The sequence below is a fragment of the Artibeus jamaicensis genome, unplaced genomic scaffold (assembly GCF_021234435.1).
Source record: "Artibeus jamaicensis isolate MK-2021 breed Jamaican fruit bat unplaced genomic scaffold, CSHL_Jam_final contig_519, whole genome shotgun sequence".
NCBI classification, from domain to species: Eukaryota; Metazoa; Chordata; class Mammalia; order Chiroptera; family Phyllostomidae; genus Artibeus; species Artibeus jamaicensis.
Genome location: NW_026521871.1, coordinates 21,834,144 through 21,850,610, shown reverse-complemented (window position 1 = coordinate 21,850,610; position 16,467 = coordinate 21,834,144). Strand labels below are relative to the sequence as shown.

Here is a 16,467-nt window from a genome sequence, read left to right as displayed (position 1 = left end):
GGCAAGAACCCCAGGTACCTCACCCCAGAAATCTTTCAGTGTACTGCTCTTAGTTTGAAGGGTCAACAGTCTCAGTTATTTCTGCACCACTGCGGCCGACTCTGCTTTCTTTGTGAAGTAACTGATGCCCACATCCCCATCGTGAGTGACACGCACTTTTGACAACTGCAGCCCACGATGCCACCACAGCCACTCGGGGAGCCACCAACACTGTCTAGGGCTGTCTGTTCTATCAGTTACATATTTCTTGGTCAAAATTGTAAAAGTTCTTTCTTTAGTCAAATCTATAGTTTGTAAATCCATTTTAAACTACATGTAAGTTATTTTACTTATCTTTAAGAGGGGAAAAAAACCCTCAACTGCTACATAATGCTATTCCTTAAAAAAAGCCAAAGGTAATTAGATTAATTTTAGAACCTTGTCTTAATCTTAATTAAGATTCAAATAACAATTTGAAAAGCTTCAGAATCTTTAAATTCTGGCATTATTATTTAAAGCAAAGAAAATCTTCAGAGTAGCCCACAGATCCTAGTTCAAAGCAGAAGAAAATTTTAATAATCTCCTTGAACGTTCGCGGCTTTTCCAGTCTCCTTAGACAATTAAACACTTAGAACACCATTTAATATTCACTCATAGATAAATTTTGAAGTATGGCTCAAATGATTTTTGGCTATTACATCTTATTATTAATTTTACAGTATAGGGCACACCCAATTTTAAATTAGTGCCTAATATGTGAAAGATCCGGCACACTGGTCTTACGAGAGTTAACTTAAGAAACTGCATGAAGTTTTGTAATGTGTATTAAATGCACACTTTCCAAGAGCACAGAACTCCTCTTCGTGTTACTAATAAAAGGGAAGGTTTTTATTTATTAAGAATGCCCCAAATTCAAGGTTATTGGGTTTTTTTTAGATTTTGACTGCTCTCAGGGCATGCACAGGGCTTCCAAGCTCTTCCTTCCCGCTCTTTGAGCAGATCATCAGTCCCCTTCTCCCCTCTTTCCATCAGCAACCAAATCTAGACTATCTTTCCTTTTAGAGGTACCCTGGACACACATTTCAAAAAAGCTCAAAATATTTCTCCCACACTTCTTATTCAATGATCTGAAACAAATCTCCCACTTCTTGCCGAAGATAAAATGAACTAACACTATATGCGAACAATACTGCGACTCCATCCGGAGCCTTCGCGCCCGTTGTGCAATTACAAACTGTTGCAACCTCAGTGTTCCCCACATAGTTTATGGTGGCTTAGCTTTCCCCTAATATTCTGCTTAATCTGGTGACCACTTCTATGCACTAAAATTAACTTTTTCACAGTTCCATGAATTACACACAATGTTTTAAGATTTTTTAAAAGCCTCTTTGAAAGGTATGTTACTCAGAAGATGTTTACCTATACTGATTTTCAACTCCTGAATATAAAAGAATACATTTAAATGAGTAGGTTTTATTTATTCACTGATTAAGTCAGATTTATGACCTCCCCTCCCCATTTCGGCTACTGTGAATTTTGAATGAAACAGCCTCAATTGTAACAGAAGAAACATCTGTTGCTTTTTTCCTTCACCAGAGCTTTCCTAACTGAAAGAAAAGCTCTCTGATCGACCTCTCCCTCTCCCACCCACCCCGCCCCCCCACTAAGTTGCTTAAAACTTGCAAGTAAATGTATTATTTAACATTTTACTGTATCTATTTAAAATGTCATAGTTTATTTAGAAACAATGACTTCTTTATTAAAGTCCAAAGAATGAGTAAGTGTTACATACATCAAAAACCAAGGGGTGTGACTGGTAAATATTGTAACTAAAACTTCAAGAGTATTCTTGGAATGATCAACTCAAGTTGTCACACATTCCTGGCTCGCTCACCATTATTTAGGGTTAGATTTTCTTTGCTGATTCACACAGGATCTCGCATGCTGTGTTTTCTTTGCCAGTCCAACACCAGCATAATGGCAGTCACTACCCCAAGAGGCAGACACCAAATGGTGCCACCCACACCCGCACACTGTGCCTCATAATAAACCATAAAGCAGTGGAATGCACCGGCCCCTTTATGAGCAAACAATGCCCGAGCTTCATTAGAATACAGCTGACATTTTCAAAGCACAAATACTTTTTAAGAAAAATGTACTAGGGGAAAAAAAAGAAAAAGGAATGAAGCAGCTATAAGCTGAAAAATCTTTTAAAGTGTCAGGTTTATTCCCAGGATCCTGAGGAAACATATTTCTCTGTGGACAATTTAAAAGTTTTCATGAATGCAAAAAAAAAAACAACAAAAAAAAAACCCGTACAGTTGAGGGCAAAGCTTATTTTATTAACTACTGGAAAGAAATGAAAGTAAATACTATCATTTGGATTGCATTTACAAGTAATAACCATGAAGTAAGTACCTTTAAAATTATGCATTTCCTCAACTGCTTCCTTAGTTCCTGAATGAAGAAAACTGAGCTCCGGAATTATTTTCACATTTTAATTGATTTATATAAGTAACTGAGTGATAAACTAAGCTTACTCTACCCCTCCCCCCCACCCACCCCAACCCCCATACTCTGTAGTTTTCCTGTCTGCAACAAGCAAGGACATCTTGAATTTAACGTGCTTCTGGCTACTTATCAATTTGATATTGCTGGTGTTGAAAGAATATAAAATAAGCGCTGTAAAAACTCACCCAGCAGTAAGAAACAAAATGATCTCTCTTACCTGGTCTAAAGAAGCATGCCTCTCACTGCAGTACCAACAACACTCCACAGTCTTTGTTACCATTCACTGGAAACTTGAGACTGTGTCAGACATAAGTAATCGAGCTCAGAAAGCTCAATTTAAAATACTTCTCAGTAAAGCTAAAAAGGTGCTCAAGAAAACTGGTGAGTTAATTGTCTTTCAGAAGACGTATGAATACTATCTAATGCGAAGACAATTCAAAAGAAACTGAAAGTGCAGGTCTTGACAAAGGGACCTTTTCATGTAAAATCTTGCCTTTTTAAAGTAAAAGGTTGCTTAAAATATGCCTGAACTAAAAGTGGTGAGACATTATAATGCCTAACTTCATTTTTCTAAAAAGCACTTGAATTTTAACTAGCTAAAAAATAAGATAGAACTTACTCATGAAACCTGCATAATTCGAATTATACATGTCAGGGTATTTGCTGGCTCCAAAGCAGTCACAAAGCAGATCTCAATGCATCTTGAAAGCAGAGCAAAAGCACCATGAGTTTCAGAGGGAAAAAAAAGAAAGGAGGAAAAACTCTTGAAAAACTGGCCGGGGCTTTTCCACCTGTAGTAACTGCCCAGCTCTCCGGGGAGGAAGAAAAGTCCCGGCCCGGCCCCCGAGATAGGAGGCTCCGCTTCAATGCCAAAATGAATGACAGGCCCGTCTCTGATATCAACAAAGAGCAGCTTAGTTGTGCTCAAGTTTTTTTTTTTTTCACTTTCCCACACAGTTCGAGGTGCTTATATTTCCAGGTTGGTACCGTTATACCTAGGGTTAAGTACCTTTCTCCATTTTCCCAAGAGAGAACCCAATTATGTTGCCCCGGTTTTTTTAGTGATTAATTAAAACTCCATACATAACCATTTTACTCAGTTTTTCCTGGGCAGGAAGTTGAATAAAAGATGACCTCCTAAGTTGCTCTCCACATCTACCCTTTGCAATACCAGATCACCATAGGACTTAAGAAGGTTTTCCTGCACACTGATATTTGGGCACAAGGAGAAACGACAAGTAGGAACAAACATAAAAATAAGGTAACTGAGATTACAAAATGTTCAACTAGTTAAATGTAAAAAGTATTTACTGAAGTATATGTCTGTGATTATACAAAATCAAAACAATAAACCCTTCAAGCAATGACATATATTTACTGAATGCCTATTATGAGCCACGCACTGTTTGGGGTTCTGGGGCTAGAGCAGTGAACACAACAGACAAAAGCGAAACAAAAATCTCTGTCTCCAGTGAGTTTATTAGTTTATATCTCAATTCCCTGTACAACCCTCCTTGATGACAAAGTACCTTTGCTTATTTTATTAGTTACCACCTAAACTGAACTATGCCCCTCTGAAAGAACACCACGTCAGCTCCAGGAGTGCTGTCCTCTTTGGGGTTGTGTTTCCAGTGTCTAAAACAGTGCCTGCTAGACACTCGGATAAACATTTATTGAGTGAAAATAGATCTGAGAGAGCCTTTTCTTAGTCAAACTCTGCAAATAGACTAGGTACCATGTTACACTTACATGCCTACAGAGATATGTCAAAAATCATATAATAAAGGTGCAAATTAAATTGCATCGTAAATATATAGTCACTTAAAATTGAAATAAATAAATACAATATATATTTTTTAAAGTCCTGGCTGGTTTAGCTTAGTGGATTGAGCACGGGCCCGTGAAGCAAAGGGTAGCCGGTTCGATTCCCAGTCAGGGCACATGCCTGGGTTGCAGGCCAGGTCCCCAGTGGGGGACACGTGAGAGGCAACCACACATTGATGTTTCTCTTCCACTTTCTCCTTCCCTTACCCTCTCTCTAAAAATAAATAAATAACATATTTTTTTAAAAAATTGAAAACAGCCCTGGCTGGTGTGGCTCAGTGGACTGAATGCTGGCCTGCAAACCAAAAAGGTCTCCAGTTCAACTCCCAGTCAGGGCACATGCCTGGGTTGAGGGCCAGGTCCCCAGCTGAGGGTGTGTGAGAGGCAACCTGTCCATGTATCTCTCTCACATCAGTGTTTCTTTCTCTGTTTCTCCCTCCCTTCTTTCCCTGTCTCTAAAAGTAAATAAGTAAATAAATAGAATTTTTTTAAAATTAAAAATACAACCTATATGGTCTTGTACCTTTTCAGATTCTAAAATCTGTTTTCACTATCAGATGTGAAATTCATTAAAATATTTGAGAAAAGTAATTGGTTAAATTCTATTCACGAAGATTTTATGGAACATCAGATTTCAGAGAAGTTTTGAATAAAAAAGAAGAAACTTAGAAATTACACAGCATCCAATCAGTTTTGTATATTACAATCTTATATGTTTATATCCATTTACATATCCTATTGAAAATAACGTTAATTAAACTCTTCATTCTGCTTCTGGACTGCCCTCCCCAAACCACACAGAGAAAACAAGCACATACCTCTAACCTATCAGATCCGCCAGAGGCCCTCACCATGTTGCCCAGGGCCAGGGCATTCAGGGACTAGATGTGGTCCCACCCACTCTGTCACAGTCTTAAAACAAAAGGAAATTAAACTTCCCAGAACTCAGGTACACTCACCACACTTCTAAATAGCAGAGCATGCTCAGCCAACCTCACCCCACCCCAATTCTTCAGAGCTAGACAATGATTACAAGTTCAAATATAATATCCATGCATTTAGTGTATGTTCTAACAATAACTCCAAAAGCAGCCAAAGGTCAGGAAAACATGTGATGGCTGAGGTCAGGTGCAGATAAAATAAGATGGGGCCGCCCTGATCAGTGTGGCTCAGTTGGTTGGGTGCTGTTCCACAAAGCAGAAGGTTGCTGGTTCAATTCCTGGTCAGGGCACATGCCTGGGTTGCAGGTTCATCCTTTTTGGGGGTGTGTATGAAAGTCCCTCTCTTTCTCCCTCCCTTCCCCTCTCTCTAAAAATGAATAAATAAAATCTTAAAAAAAAAAAAGAAAAAGGTAGGGCCAAAGTAAGATTCCATTTTCCTCACAGGAGCAATACTTCTATCCTTAGCAATTCTTCCATCCCTTCTATTCACTTTCCCCTCTAACAAGAGTTTGCTGAGCACCAGGCACTGAGCTGGACAGCAAACTGACCTGCCCCCTACTGTCCACTCCATAGATCTGGCGAGAAGCCTACCTTCAGTCTGGTAGGTAACTCCTTCTCCCTGCTTGCCTTCCTTGGCAGTGCCCTTTCCCCAGAGCCAATTCTTCCCTCGCTCTGCCCTTCAAACCTACTGTGAGCCCTTCTCAGCGGGCAGGGAGCGCAACCACTGCCCCCTGTCTTCCTTCACTCTCGTTCCCCAAACGTGCAGGGCCCACTGCAGGGAAATTCACAGCTTTCCCGCTGGCATCAAAGAACGCATCTTACGTGGGTCTTCTCAAATAATTTCTCTTTAATCTTACACAGAAAATCCACGTAAACGATATATTATTTACAGCTACTGGTTACCTAGGAAACACCAAAGGGGGGGCTAGGCATTCTTCCCGCTAGACTTATATGCTAATTTGTTTGAACTAAAGTGGTAACCTGACCAAATATTTACTGCATTTTACAAATAAATCCATTGATATTCTCTACAGGCAGAAATGACACTACGATAGCACAACAATAGTTTTTATTTGTCCCAGTTCTGCTAAATATATCTACCAGAACCATACTATGAGGGGATGGAAATTAGCTATGTTGATTTCCTAAATGTATTCACATTTTCTAGTAAAACACCTAGTCACGTTTCCAGTTTTTTCCCCCAAACACGGGCCACTTCTCTGATTTAATAACAAAAGAGCCCTGGCCAGAGAGCTCAGTTGGTTAGAGCGTTGTCCTGCTACGCCGAGGTTGCCTGTTTGATCCCTGGTCAGGGCACGTACAAGACTCGACCAAGGAGTGCATAAAGAAGTGGAACAATCCATCTCTCTCTCTCTAAAATCAAGAAATAAAAACTTAAAAAAAGACAAAAGAAATACAACTTCCAATGACCCTCTAGAGTTTCAGTACAGCATTAGCCACAAGTATTTAAATTTAAATTAATTAAAGTTCCAGGGGTGCAGGGGAGTGGGGGGGCAGTGGGGGTAGGATTGAAAGTGGAAGGTGGAGGGTGGGTAGGGCAGGGGAGAGTAATAGGGAGAAAATGGGGACAACTGTAATTGAACAATAAAAAATTTTTTAAATAAATTGATTAAATAAAATTAAAAGTCAATTTCCCAATTGTACTGCATACATGTTAAGACCTTAATCAGCCACATGTGGCTGGCGGCTACTGCACTGGACATCGCAGATACAAAACATCTGGAGGAAGCATGCGCACCGGAGTCAGAAGGCTTGATCCAAATTCAGGCACTGATTTTGTTATAAGGAATAGAAACTCAATGCAAACTAGTTTGACTTTCAAGATAGTTGGCTCAACTAGCTCATAGATTGCAAGAAGGGGTGAGGAAACCATAAAAAAGAACCAGTCAGAAGTGAAGAATAAATAAATGGAAGCATACACCGTGTTCATGGATTGGAAAAATTAATGTCATTAAAATATGCATACTATCAAAAGCAATCTATAAAGCCAACACAATTTCTATTAAAATACCAATGGCATATTCCGCATATCTAGAACAAATATTCCAAAAACTTATACAGAACCAAAAAGACCCCAAACAGCCTCAGTAATCGAGGAAGAACAAAGTAGGAGGGATCGCCATACCTGATATCAAACTACACTACAAGGCCACAGTAATCAACATAGTCTGGTACTGGCATAAGAACAGACACATGGATCAATGGAACACAATAGAGAGCCCCGAAAAAAACCCAAGTTTCTATAGTCAATTAATATTCAACAAAGTGGAAATGAGCATACAAAGGAGTAAAAACAGTCTCCTCAGTAAATGGTGTTGGGAGAACTGGACTGGTACATGTAAAAAAATGAAACTAGAGCACCAACTTATACCATACACCAGAATAAACTCAAAATGGATAAAGGACTTAAATATAAGTCATGATACCATAAAAATCCTAGTGGAAAACATAGACAGTAGAATTTCAGACATCCCACATAGCAATATTTTTGCTGATATGTCTCCTAGGGCAAAGGAAATAAAGGAAAAAATAAATGTAAAAAAACCATCAAATTAAATAGTTTCTGCATAGATAAAGAAACCATTATCATAATGAAAAGGGATCCAACTTTATGGGAAAACATATTTGCCAACGATACATTGAACAAGGGTTTAATCTCCAAAATATATAAAGAACTCATACGACTCAATACCAGGAAGACAAATAATACAATTTAAAAACGGTCAAAGCTCTGGCTGGTGTGGCTCAGTGGATTGAGCACTGGACTGCAAACTAAAGGGTGGCCAGTATGACTTCCAGTCAGGGCACATGGCTGGGTTGCCGTTCAGGTCCCCAGTAGGGGCTACGTGACAGGCAACCACATGTTGATATTTCTCTCCCTTTCTTTCTCCTTCCCTTCCCTTCTCTCTAAAAATAAATAAATAAAATATTTTTTAAAAAGGGGGGCAGAGCACCGGAATAGACACTTCTCCAAGGAGGACATACAGAGGACCCATAGGCATATGAAAAGATGCTCAACATCACTAGCCATCAGATAGATGCAAATTAAAACCATGAGATATCACCTCCCACCTGTCAGAATGGCCATCATTAATAAATGAACAAACAACAAATGTTGACGAGGATGTGGAGAAAAGGGAACCCTGGTGCACCGTTGGTGGGAATGCAGACTGGTGAAACCACTGTGGAAAACAGTATGGAATTTCCTCAAAAAAAAAAAAACAAAAATGGAACTGCCTTATGACCCAGTGATTCCACTGCTGGGAGTATACCCCAAGAATCCTGAAATGCCAAATCAAAAGAAATTATGCACCCCTATGTTTATAGCAGCACTATTTATAATAGCTAAGTGTTAGAAACAGCCCAAGTGTCCATCAGTAGATGAATGGATTAAAAAACTGTGGTACATTTGCACAATGGAATACTACACAGCAGAAAGAAAGAAGGGATTCCTACCTTTTGCAACAGCATGAATGGAACTGGATACTCTTACGCTAAATGAAATAAGCCAGTTGAAAGACAAATACCATATGACCTCATTTATCACTGGAATCTAATGAACAAAATAAACTAATGAGAAAACAGAACCAAAGACATGAAAACATGGAATAGACTGACAGCTGCAGGAGGGGAGGAGGGTGGAATATACATACAGTGGAATATTACTCAGCCTTGAAAAGGAAGTAGATTCTGGCATATACTACAGCGTGGGTAAACCAGGAGAACATTATTCTGAATGAAGTAAGCCAGTCAAAAAAGACCAATACAGCCCTGGCTGGTGTGGCTCAGTGGATTGAGTGCCTGCCTGCAAACCAAAGGGTTGTTGGTTTGATTCCCAGTCAGGACACATGCTTGGGTTGCAGGCTGGGGCCCTGGTGGGGGATGCATGAGAGGCAACCACACATTAATATTTCTCTCCCTCTCTTTAAAAAACAAAAACAAACAAACAAAAAGACAAATGCAGTACGATTCCACTTATATGAGATACCTAGCAGTCAGTATCATACAGGCAGGTTCTGGGGGCAGGGGCAAGGAGGGTGCAGAGTTCCAGTCTCACAACATGCAGAGAGTTCTGGGAATGTATTCCATACCACTGAACTGGAATGTTTTAAAGTGGCAAAGATGAGAAATTTTGTTATGTGTGTTTTGCCACAGTAAAAAAATCCCCAAAGTCCTGGCCAGGTAGCTCAGTTGGGTGGAGCGCCATCCGGCACACCCGCAGGCTGCGGGTCCAGTCCCCAGCTGGGGCACACGTGGGAGGGATCCACCTCTCTCTCTCGTGGATGTTTAATACCCCCCACCCGCCTAAAAATCAACAAACATATCCTCAGATGAGGATTTTTTTTAAAGTAAAAAAAAAACAACCATGCAGTAGTGAATGCAGAAGGTGCATGGGAAATCTCTGAGCCTTCTGCTCAATTCTGCTGTGAACCTAAAAAAAGCTATACAAATAAAGCCACACACAGCGATAGTCCAAAATATCTTTCCCTACTTTACCTCTTCAAAGTCCACCCACTGCTCAGCATCCAGGAGTAGCTCCACCTCTGTTGTAAGAGCGTCTCTTACCTCTGTCTCTAGGGTCTAACCTAACCACCCTCCTCTACATTCGTACATCAAATACATTAAAATATCAGGACCAATATAAACAAGATACATTAAATGTGTTAACAAGAATAAACTTGTTACAATCTAAACTACAAAAACTCTTAGTTAAGTTACATGATAAATCTGATTTGAGAGCGGAAGGGAGGGAGAGCAACATTGATTTTGTTGCCCCGCTTATCCTGCATTTATTGGTTGCTTCTTGTGTGTGCCCCGACTGGGATCGAACCTGCAACCTTGGCTCTAACCCAACTGAGCTACCTGGCCACAGCCTACATGGTAAATTCTTTTTTTCTTTATTTTTATTGTTGACTCTCTTACGGATGTCCCCATGTCCTCCTATTTGCCCACCTCCACCCAGCCCCCCCACCTTCCTTCCCTCTGGCCATCACCACACTGTCGTCTGTGATAAATTCTCGATGAACGATTATTGTCAAAGCTGCGAAATTAACTATGTTGCTTAATCTGCACATATTTAGTAACGTTGACAACATGCCAGACATTAGAAGGCGACCTAAAAACACACTGGTGAAGGAAAAGATACAATCCCTAGCCCCGGGAAGTTACAGTCTAATGGAGGAAACACTATACACAAGTAAACAAACACAAAAATATCCATTGTGTTCACTAGGAAGAAACCAGCGGGCATCAGAAAGCTGGGAAGGGGGTGTTACCCATGTGCTCCTTTAGACAAGATGGCCCAGGAAGACCTCTCTCTGGGGAGTGATTTTAATCTGCAACCTGGAAGATGAGGAGGTGCCAGCCATAAAGTGGGGAAGAGAGAACTTCAGGCAGAGAAACGGAACTGGAAAAAGGCCCACATAACATCCATAACGAAAAGAAAGCAAATACATTGAAACTGAGGACGACAAATAAAATACACATAGTGGAATGGTTACGTGAAAAAAGTAACTAATTTTGGTTATGTACACAAAACAGTAGAAGGAACTCGCTTCTGTTTCCTTACCTTGGGCTGCGGCAAAGAACACAGGGAAAGATTCAGCATCGTGGGTGCCATTCTGAGCAGAAGCCCCAAACGGAACACCAGGGTTATCAGACCTCAACAAGTAAGTATTCGCTGAACACAGTCATGAACGTGTAATAATCCCCTTAGTGGTGTGTTGTGTTTTATTTCCTTATAATGAGTATTTAGACAGTCTCTATGTTTTGCCATTATAAATAATTACATAATTAACATTTCTACACTCAAATCTCTCATTCTTTTCTAATCACAACATGCCAAAAGGGTTTCTACTGGGTCGAAGAATATAAACTATCTTTTGCTAAAATCTCCCCACAGATCCTTCTTTAATTAGGGTAAATCCACAGCGGAGAAAATGCTGAGTCCGAATATGCACATTTTTAAGACTTCTGATATGTTTGAGCAAATTAATCTCCAGAAAGGCTGTATCTCTCTGAGTTCCCGTACTCTCCCCTACCACCCTAAAGCGGGTAACAGCAACAAAAATAAATAAGAAAATAGATCCCCCTGCTCAATGTGACGGGCAAACATGAACTTCTGTCACTTAAATTAACATTTTGATTACTGGTGAAATTGGTCACATATTCATATTTTTGTTATCCATCTGCATTTCCTCTTTTGTGAATATCCCATTCTGCTACCCCATTGTTTTCTTGCAATGCCAATATTTACTTTATTTGTTTGTATTACGTGTGGTTATCAGGTTTTGAGCCCCCGCTGGTCTGTGGCGGTCTCCGCGATGCCTGGTTTTTTGACGACCTCCACAGCTTTGAGAAGCCCTGGTCAGGTATTTTGTAGAATGTCTCACCACCTGGATTGGTCTGACCTTTCTTCTCACTGCTAGACTAGGATTTTATGGGTTTTGGGAGGAAGACCTCATCACGTCACATCAAGGGTACAAGCTACCAACCTGACTTGTGAGTGAGAAAATCAGCCTTAAGGATTTACCTGGCCAAGGTGGGGTTTCCCTGGGTTTCTCCTCCAGGGCCGCCCGGCGTCTCCGCAAGCTCCTCTTTCAAAACGCCGCACGACCGCAGCCCACGCCTTCAAGGGGGCTGGGGGGTAAGCTTTACGCCCCCGGAATAATCTGCATAAATGATCTGGAATTCTCTATGGGATACGATCTCTTTCCCCCACATATTTACTCAGTCAGTTATTTAGATAGCTACGTACTGATGTATTTTTATTTTATACTTTAGGTTAAAATCCAACATTACATTATCTATTATTTGCTCAAATTGTTCCATTCAGCCACTGGGAGCTTTTTCAGGTTGGCTCCTGCGTGGCTTTAGCACACTCCACCATTTGGGGTTTTTTATTAATAATATTTTCCTTCTTTTTTGGTACTATAAGACACTGCAGGTTAGCTTGCATATTTGCTGCCCCAGAACTAGAGTAGCTATCTTTCCAAGAAGCCCTGGGTCCCTCTGTTGGAGAACAGTATTGGAAACCAAGATCTGTGTGGTGGGAGACATTAATAGTTTTTAAAAACTCTAGTAAGATTTGATTGAAATGGTGTTACATAATTTTTATTTGCTTTGGAAAGAACTGTCACTTTTTAAATACTTACATTTCTCTTCCAGGAATATGAAATGACTTTCATTTCCTGAGTTGTGTTTTATCTTTCTTAGTACACAACAAAACAATTGCTTTTTCTGAATATCTTAGTGATAATAACGTAAATGTCACTTGGCATTTCCTCCATCTGCTATGCAAATCTTCTAGATCTTACAGTCTCCAACAGCCTGCAAGGATTTCTGTCAGCCTATGGAGCAGTGACCCTTAGCCCTGGCTGCAAATTAGTGTCAACTGGAAAGCTTAAAAATCTCCCGTGGCCTTGGCTGCGGAGCTCCATTGGTTAGAGCATCATCCCCACATGCCAAGGTTGCAGGTTCGATCCCCAGTCAAGACGCATAGAAGAATCAACCAATGAATGCATAAATAAGTGGAACAACAAATTGATGTCTCTCTCTCTCAAATCAATCAATATATATATTTTTAAATATCATGTCCAAATAAATAAATAAATAAATAAAATCTCATGTCCAAGTCACATTTCACACTAACTCCACGGGAATCTGTGAGGGAGGGATGAGGCATCGAAAGGTCTCTGGTGGTTCCAGTGTGTATGTAGGCTCAAGAAAGAGGGCCTTCAATTCCACACTCCCCATTACAGGCTCCCACTAAGTACTGCTGGTACTGCTGCCCTCGAGGCACGGGTGGCCGCCTCTGCAGAAGCACTGGGCGCCCATGAAAGGCCAGAGCTTCAAGATTTGCCTTTTTTGAAATAAGGGAGAGTATTCTGCTTCCTTATATTACTCTACAAGAGATACACGGAGACAGTACTGCTTGTCACGTAACTGTAATTTTCATAACATTATATTTTAAAGTATAATTGCTCTGTTTCATAAAAACTCATACTCATCCAATTCTTGCAGGATTCACACATCATTAAAAAAAATCCTTAACAAAATGTTAGCAAACTGAATCCAGCAACAGGTTAAAAAGAATAATACATCATGAGTAAGTGGTATCTAGCCAAAGAATGCTGGTTGGCATAGATAATCCAAGAGAATCTCTAAAAAGAGCTATCAAAAGTAATGAATTTTAGTAAACATTAGTTTTTATTGTTTTAATTTTAATGAGTTTAACATGGTAGCAGGGTTCAATACATACATTATACAAAAAACACCGAAAAAGAGTCAACTTTACTGCATGTAAACTATACCTCAATATATCCGACATGAAAAAACAAAACGACAGAAAACTAAATCAATACTGGTGCCAGTGGCCCCATGTCTGGTTCCTGTTCTAAATGTGAACGTTTGCTTCTAATGCAGAAGAATTAAGTATGATACTGGCTAATAACAATAACAGGCTTTTAAAATATATATTTAAAAGAATCTTTTAAGTACTAGTTTGTAAGATCTTTTTTCAAAAAAAATTAAATATAGCATGAAAACTATTTCATACAAAAATATGGTTCTTTGCTCTCCCTGGGTAAACATATTATTGGTAATTTCTTAATATTAAACCAACCATCTTTACTTTCTTGAGACAAATTCTACTTGGTTCAAGGTATATATTGGGTTGGCTAAAAAAGTCTATGGTTTTTTCACAAAATAAAAGACACAGTTTTCACCAATAACTTCATTAATTTGGATATTTTGAGTATGTCAGCCATCTCCTACAGGGTCGAATGTTGATTGTTCTCAATTAATGTCTCAATGTGATTGCTACCAACTTCAACCTGAATGTGGAGCATCATCCAGAGAGAAATCTCCAGCACAAAACTTTGCAAAACCACTTTTGACACATTCAATCAGTCACAGCACCTTCTCCACACACTGCACAAATCTTTTTTGTGTTTCAGTTGTGTGCTTACCTTTCTTGAAATAACAAAGTAAAATAAGCTGAAAATTTTGCATATTTTCTTCCATCTTCAATATTTAAATGGCTATGCAAAAATGCATCAATTTTTATGTTTAAGTGCATGCTGATGTGACAGCTGTCACTATACAATCTAACGAAATTGCTTTAGAGAAGTTAAAGACCACTAAACGCTACTAGAGCCATCTTACGGAAAAAACCAAATGAACTTTTTTGGCCAACCCAATAGTTCTCTATGTTAATTTTATTTGCTAATACTTAGGTTTTTGCTTCTACAGTGTGTGACCGGTTTATAACTTTTGTACTGTTAATTTTTATTATCTAGTTAAATCAGCTTTGCTCCATATGCTGGGGAACCTTTAGTTTTACACTCTGTGTATTTAATTGCCTGGATTATCTATTCATAGAAACAGAAAGAAGCTTATCCATAAAACTCTCGGGAGTAGAGATCCTTTTAAAGTGACTTTTCAGACAATTTCCATTTCTTCCAACATATTAGACTTTTTGAATTTTCTACTTAAAAAAACCCTTCAACTGAGAATATGCTTTTTTTAAACTTATTATAGAGAGAGAGGAAGGGGGTGGGAGAGAGAAACACCCATCGGTTGCCTTCAGTATGTGCCCTGACTAGAGATCGAACTCACAACCTAGGTATGCGCCCTGACCCAGAATTGAACCTGCAACCTTTTGGTGGTAAGGGATGACACTACAACCAGCTGAGAGACCTGGCCAGGGTGAGTTTTCTACTTAAAAAAAAAAATCAATCTTAGTAACATAATTTCTCCCCAAATAATTTATTTCAGCAGTATTTTTAAACTCCTTAACTGCTACATGATAATCTGATTATTCTTAAATTTATATATTAAAAAATTCTCCAATATTCTTTTAATGTCCCTAATATTTCCAACATTTTGCTAAATGACTTCCTAGAGTTTATTATGCTCAATCTACCAGCTTTTCCAATTTCACCTTATTTCTATCTTCTGATTTTATTCAATTTTTAATTTTTTATATTCCTCCTCTAACTCTGCCTAACTTTGGAATGCATATTTAATTCCATTTAAAAATAGTAAAAGCATATACACAGCCCTGGCTGGTGTAGCTCAGTGGATTGAGCATGACCCTGCAAACCAAAGGATCGTGGTTGATTCCCAGTCAGGGCACATGCCTGGGTTGCAGGCCAGTTCCCAGCAGGGGACTCACGAGAGGCAACCATACATTGATGTTTCTCTCCCTCCCTTCCCCTCTAAAGATAAATAAATAAAATCTTTTTAAAAAAGCATATACACAATTTTGCACCCCCATACACACATATATAAAACAATTTCTTATTATTTCTAAGTAATTGCATTTTAGGGTTCTGCTTTGATGTAAGAGCTATTTGGGGGGAAAGTGATAGGTGGGCTTCCAGCATTAATTTCAAACTTCACTGCAATGTGGCCAGATACAAGGATCTGCTAAACTACTGCTTCACAGACAATACTGACATTTTTCTGTTCTCTAGTATGGTTACCTTCTGTAAAAGTCCCATGAAAGCCTGAGATGAAGACGTTCCCTGTGAGGCACTGAGTGTTGGAGTTGAAGTAATGCGAGGAGAATGTTCGCTGGGAGGGTGGCAGAGCTGGGAATCTGGTTGTATATGCGAGATTAACCACGTAAGTAAACATATAAAGAATAACGGGTGCCAGAAGGACTTCTTTTAGAAGACTGTTTAGCTTTACGAGAAACCACCAAAGTGTCTTCCAAAGCGCCTTCCAAAGCGCCTGCATCATTCTGCATTCTCCCCAAGGGTGACTGAGTCTGCTGCTCCGCATTAGAGAGTCAGCAACTTGCTACTGTCAGTGTTTTAGCTTTTGGCCATTCTAAACGTGTTAGGGCTATTTCATTGTTGCTCTAATTTGCAATTCTCTAATGGAAGATTATACTGAGTTATCTTTCATATGCTTGTTTGCCTTCTGTATATAATCTTTGGTGAAGCGTCAGTTCAGGTCTTTTGCCCACTTCTTGAGTTCTTTTTATATTTTGGATGAGTATTTACATACTAATGAAATTTTACCCAAAGAGAGGTCTAGCTTTTGCCCTTAGCTCTTGGGAGTTATCTCTAAATCCTTTGAATGTTGTGCCTGATAAAAGTGTCTTTAACTGGAGACATTGGGCCAACCAAAGAGTAAAAATGTGATTTAGGGTGGAGGCTTTGAGTTACACCAACAATGAGAT

At 39.4% G+C, this 16,467-nt stretch overlaps 1 protein-coding gene across 8 annotated transcripts in view; it reads right to left on the bottom strand.

Moving 5' to 3' along the window:
- Nucleotides 1–16,467, bottom strand: part of TFDP2 (transcription factor Dp-2) — a 158,217-nt gene that overhangs the window by 50,766 nt on the left and 90,984 nt on the right. For 2 of the 8 annotated variants that reach the window (XM_037139378.2, XM_037139382.2), the window contains exon 1: nucleotides 3,110–3,312. The exons of 5 other annotated variants lie outside the window; for them this stretch is intronic. In XM_037139378.2, coding sequence (XP_036995273.1) covers nucleotides 3,110–3,140 — 31 coding nt within the window. In that variant the 5' untranslated portion in view covers nucleotides 3,141–3,312. Of the gene's footprint in view, nucleotides 1–2,707; nucleotides 3,005–3,109; nucleotides 3,313–16,467 lie in introns of those variants that run through there. One more of the 8 variants, XM_037139383.2, reaches the window with a different exon arrangement.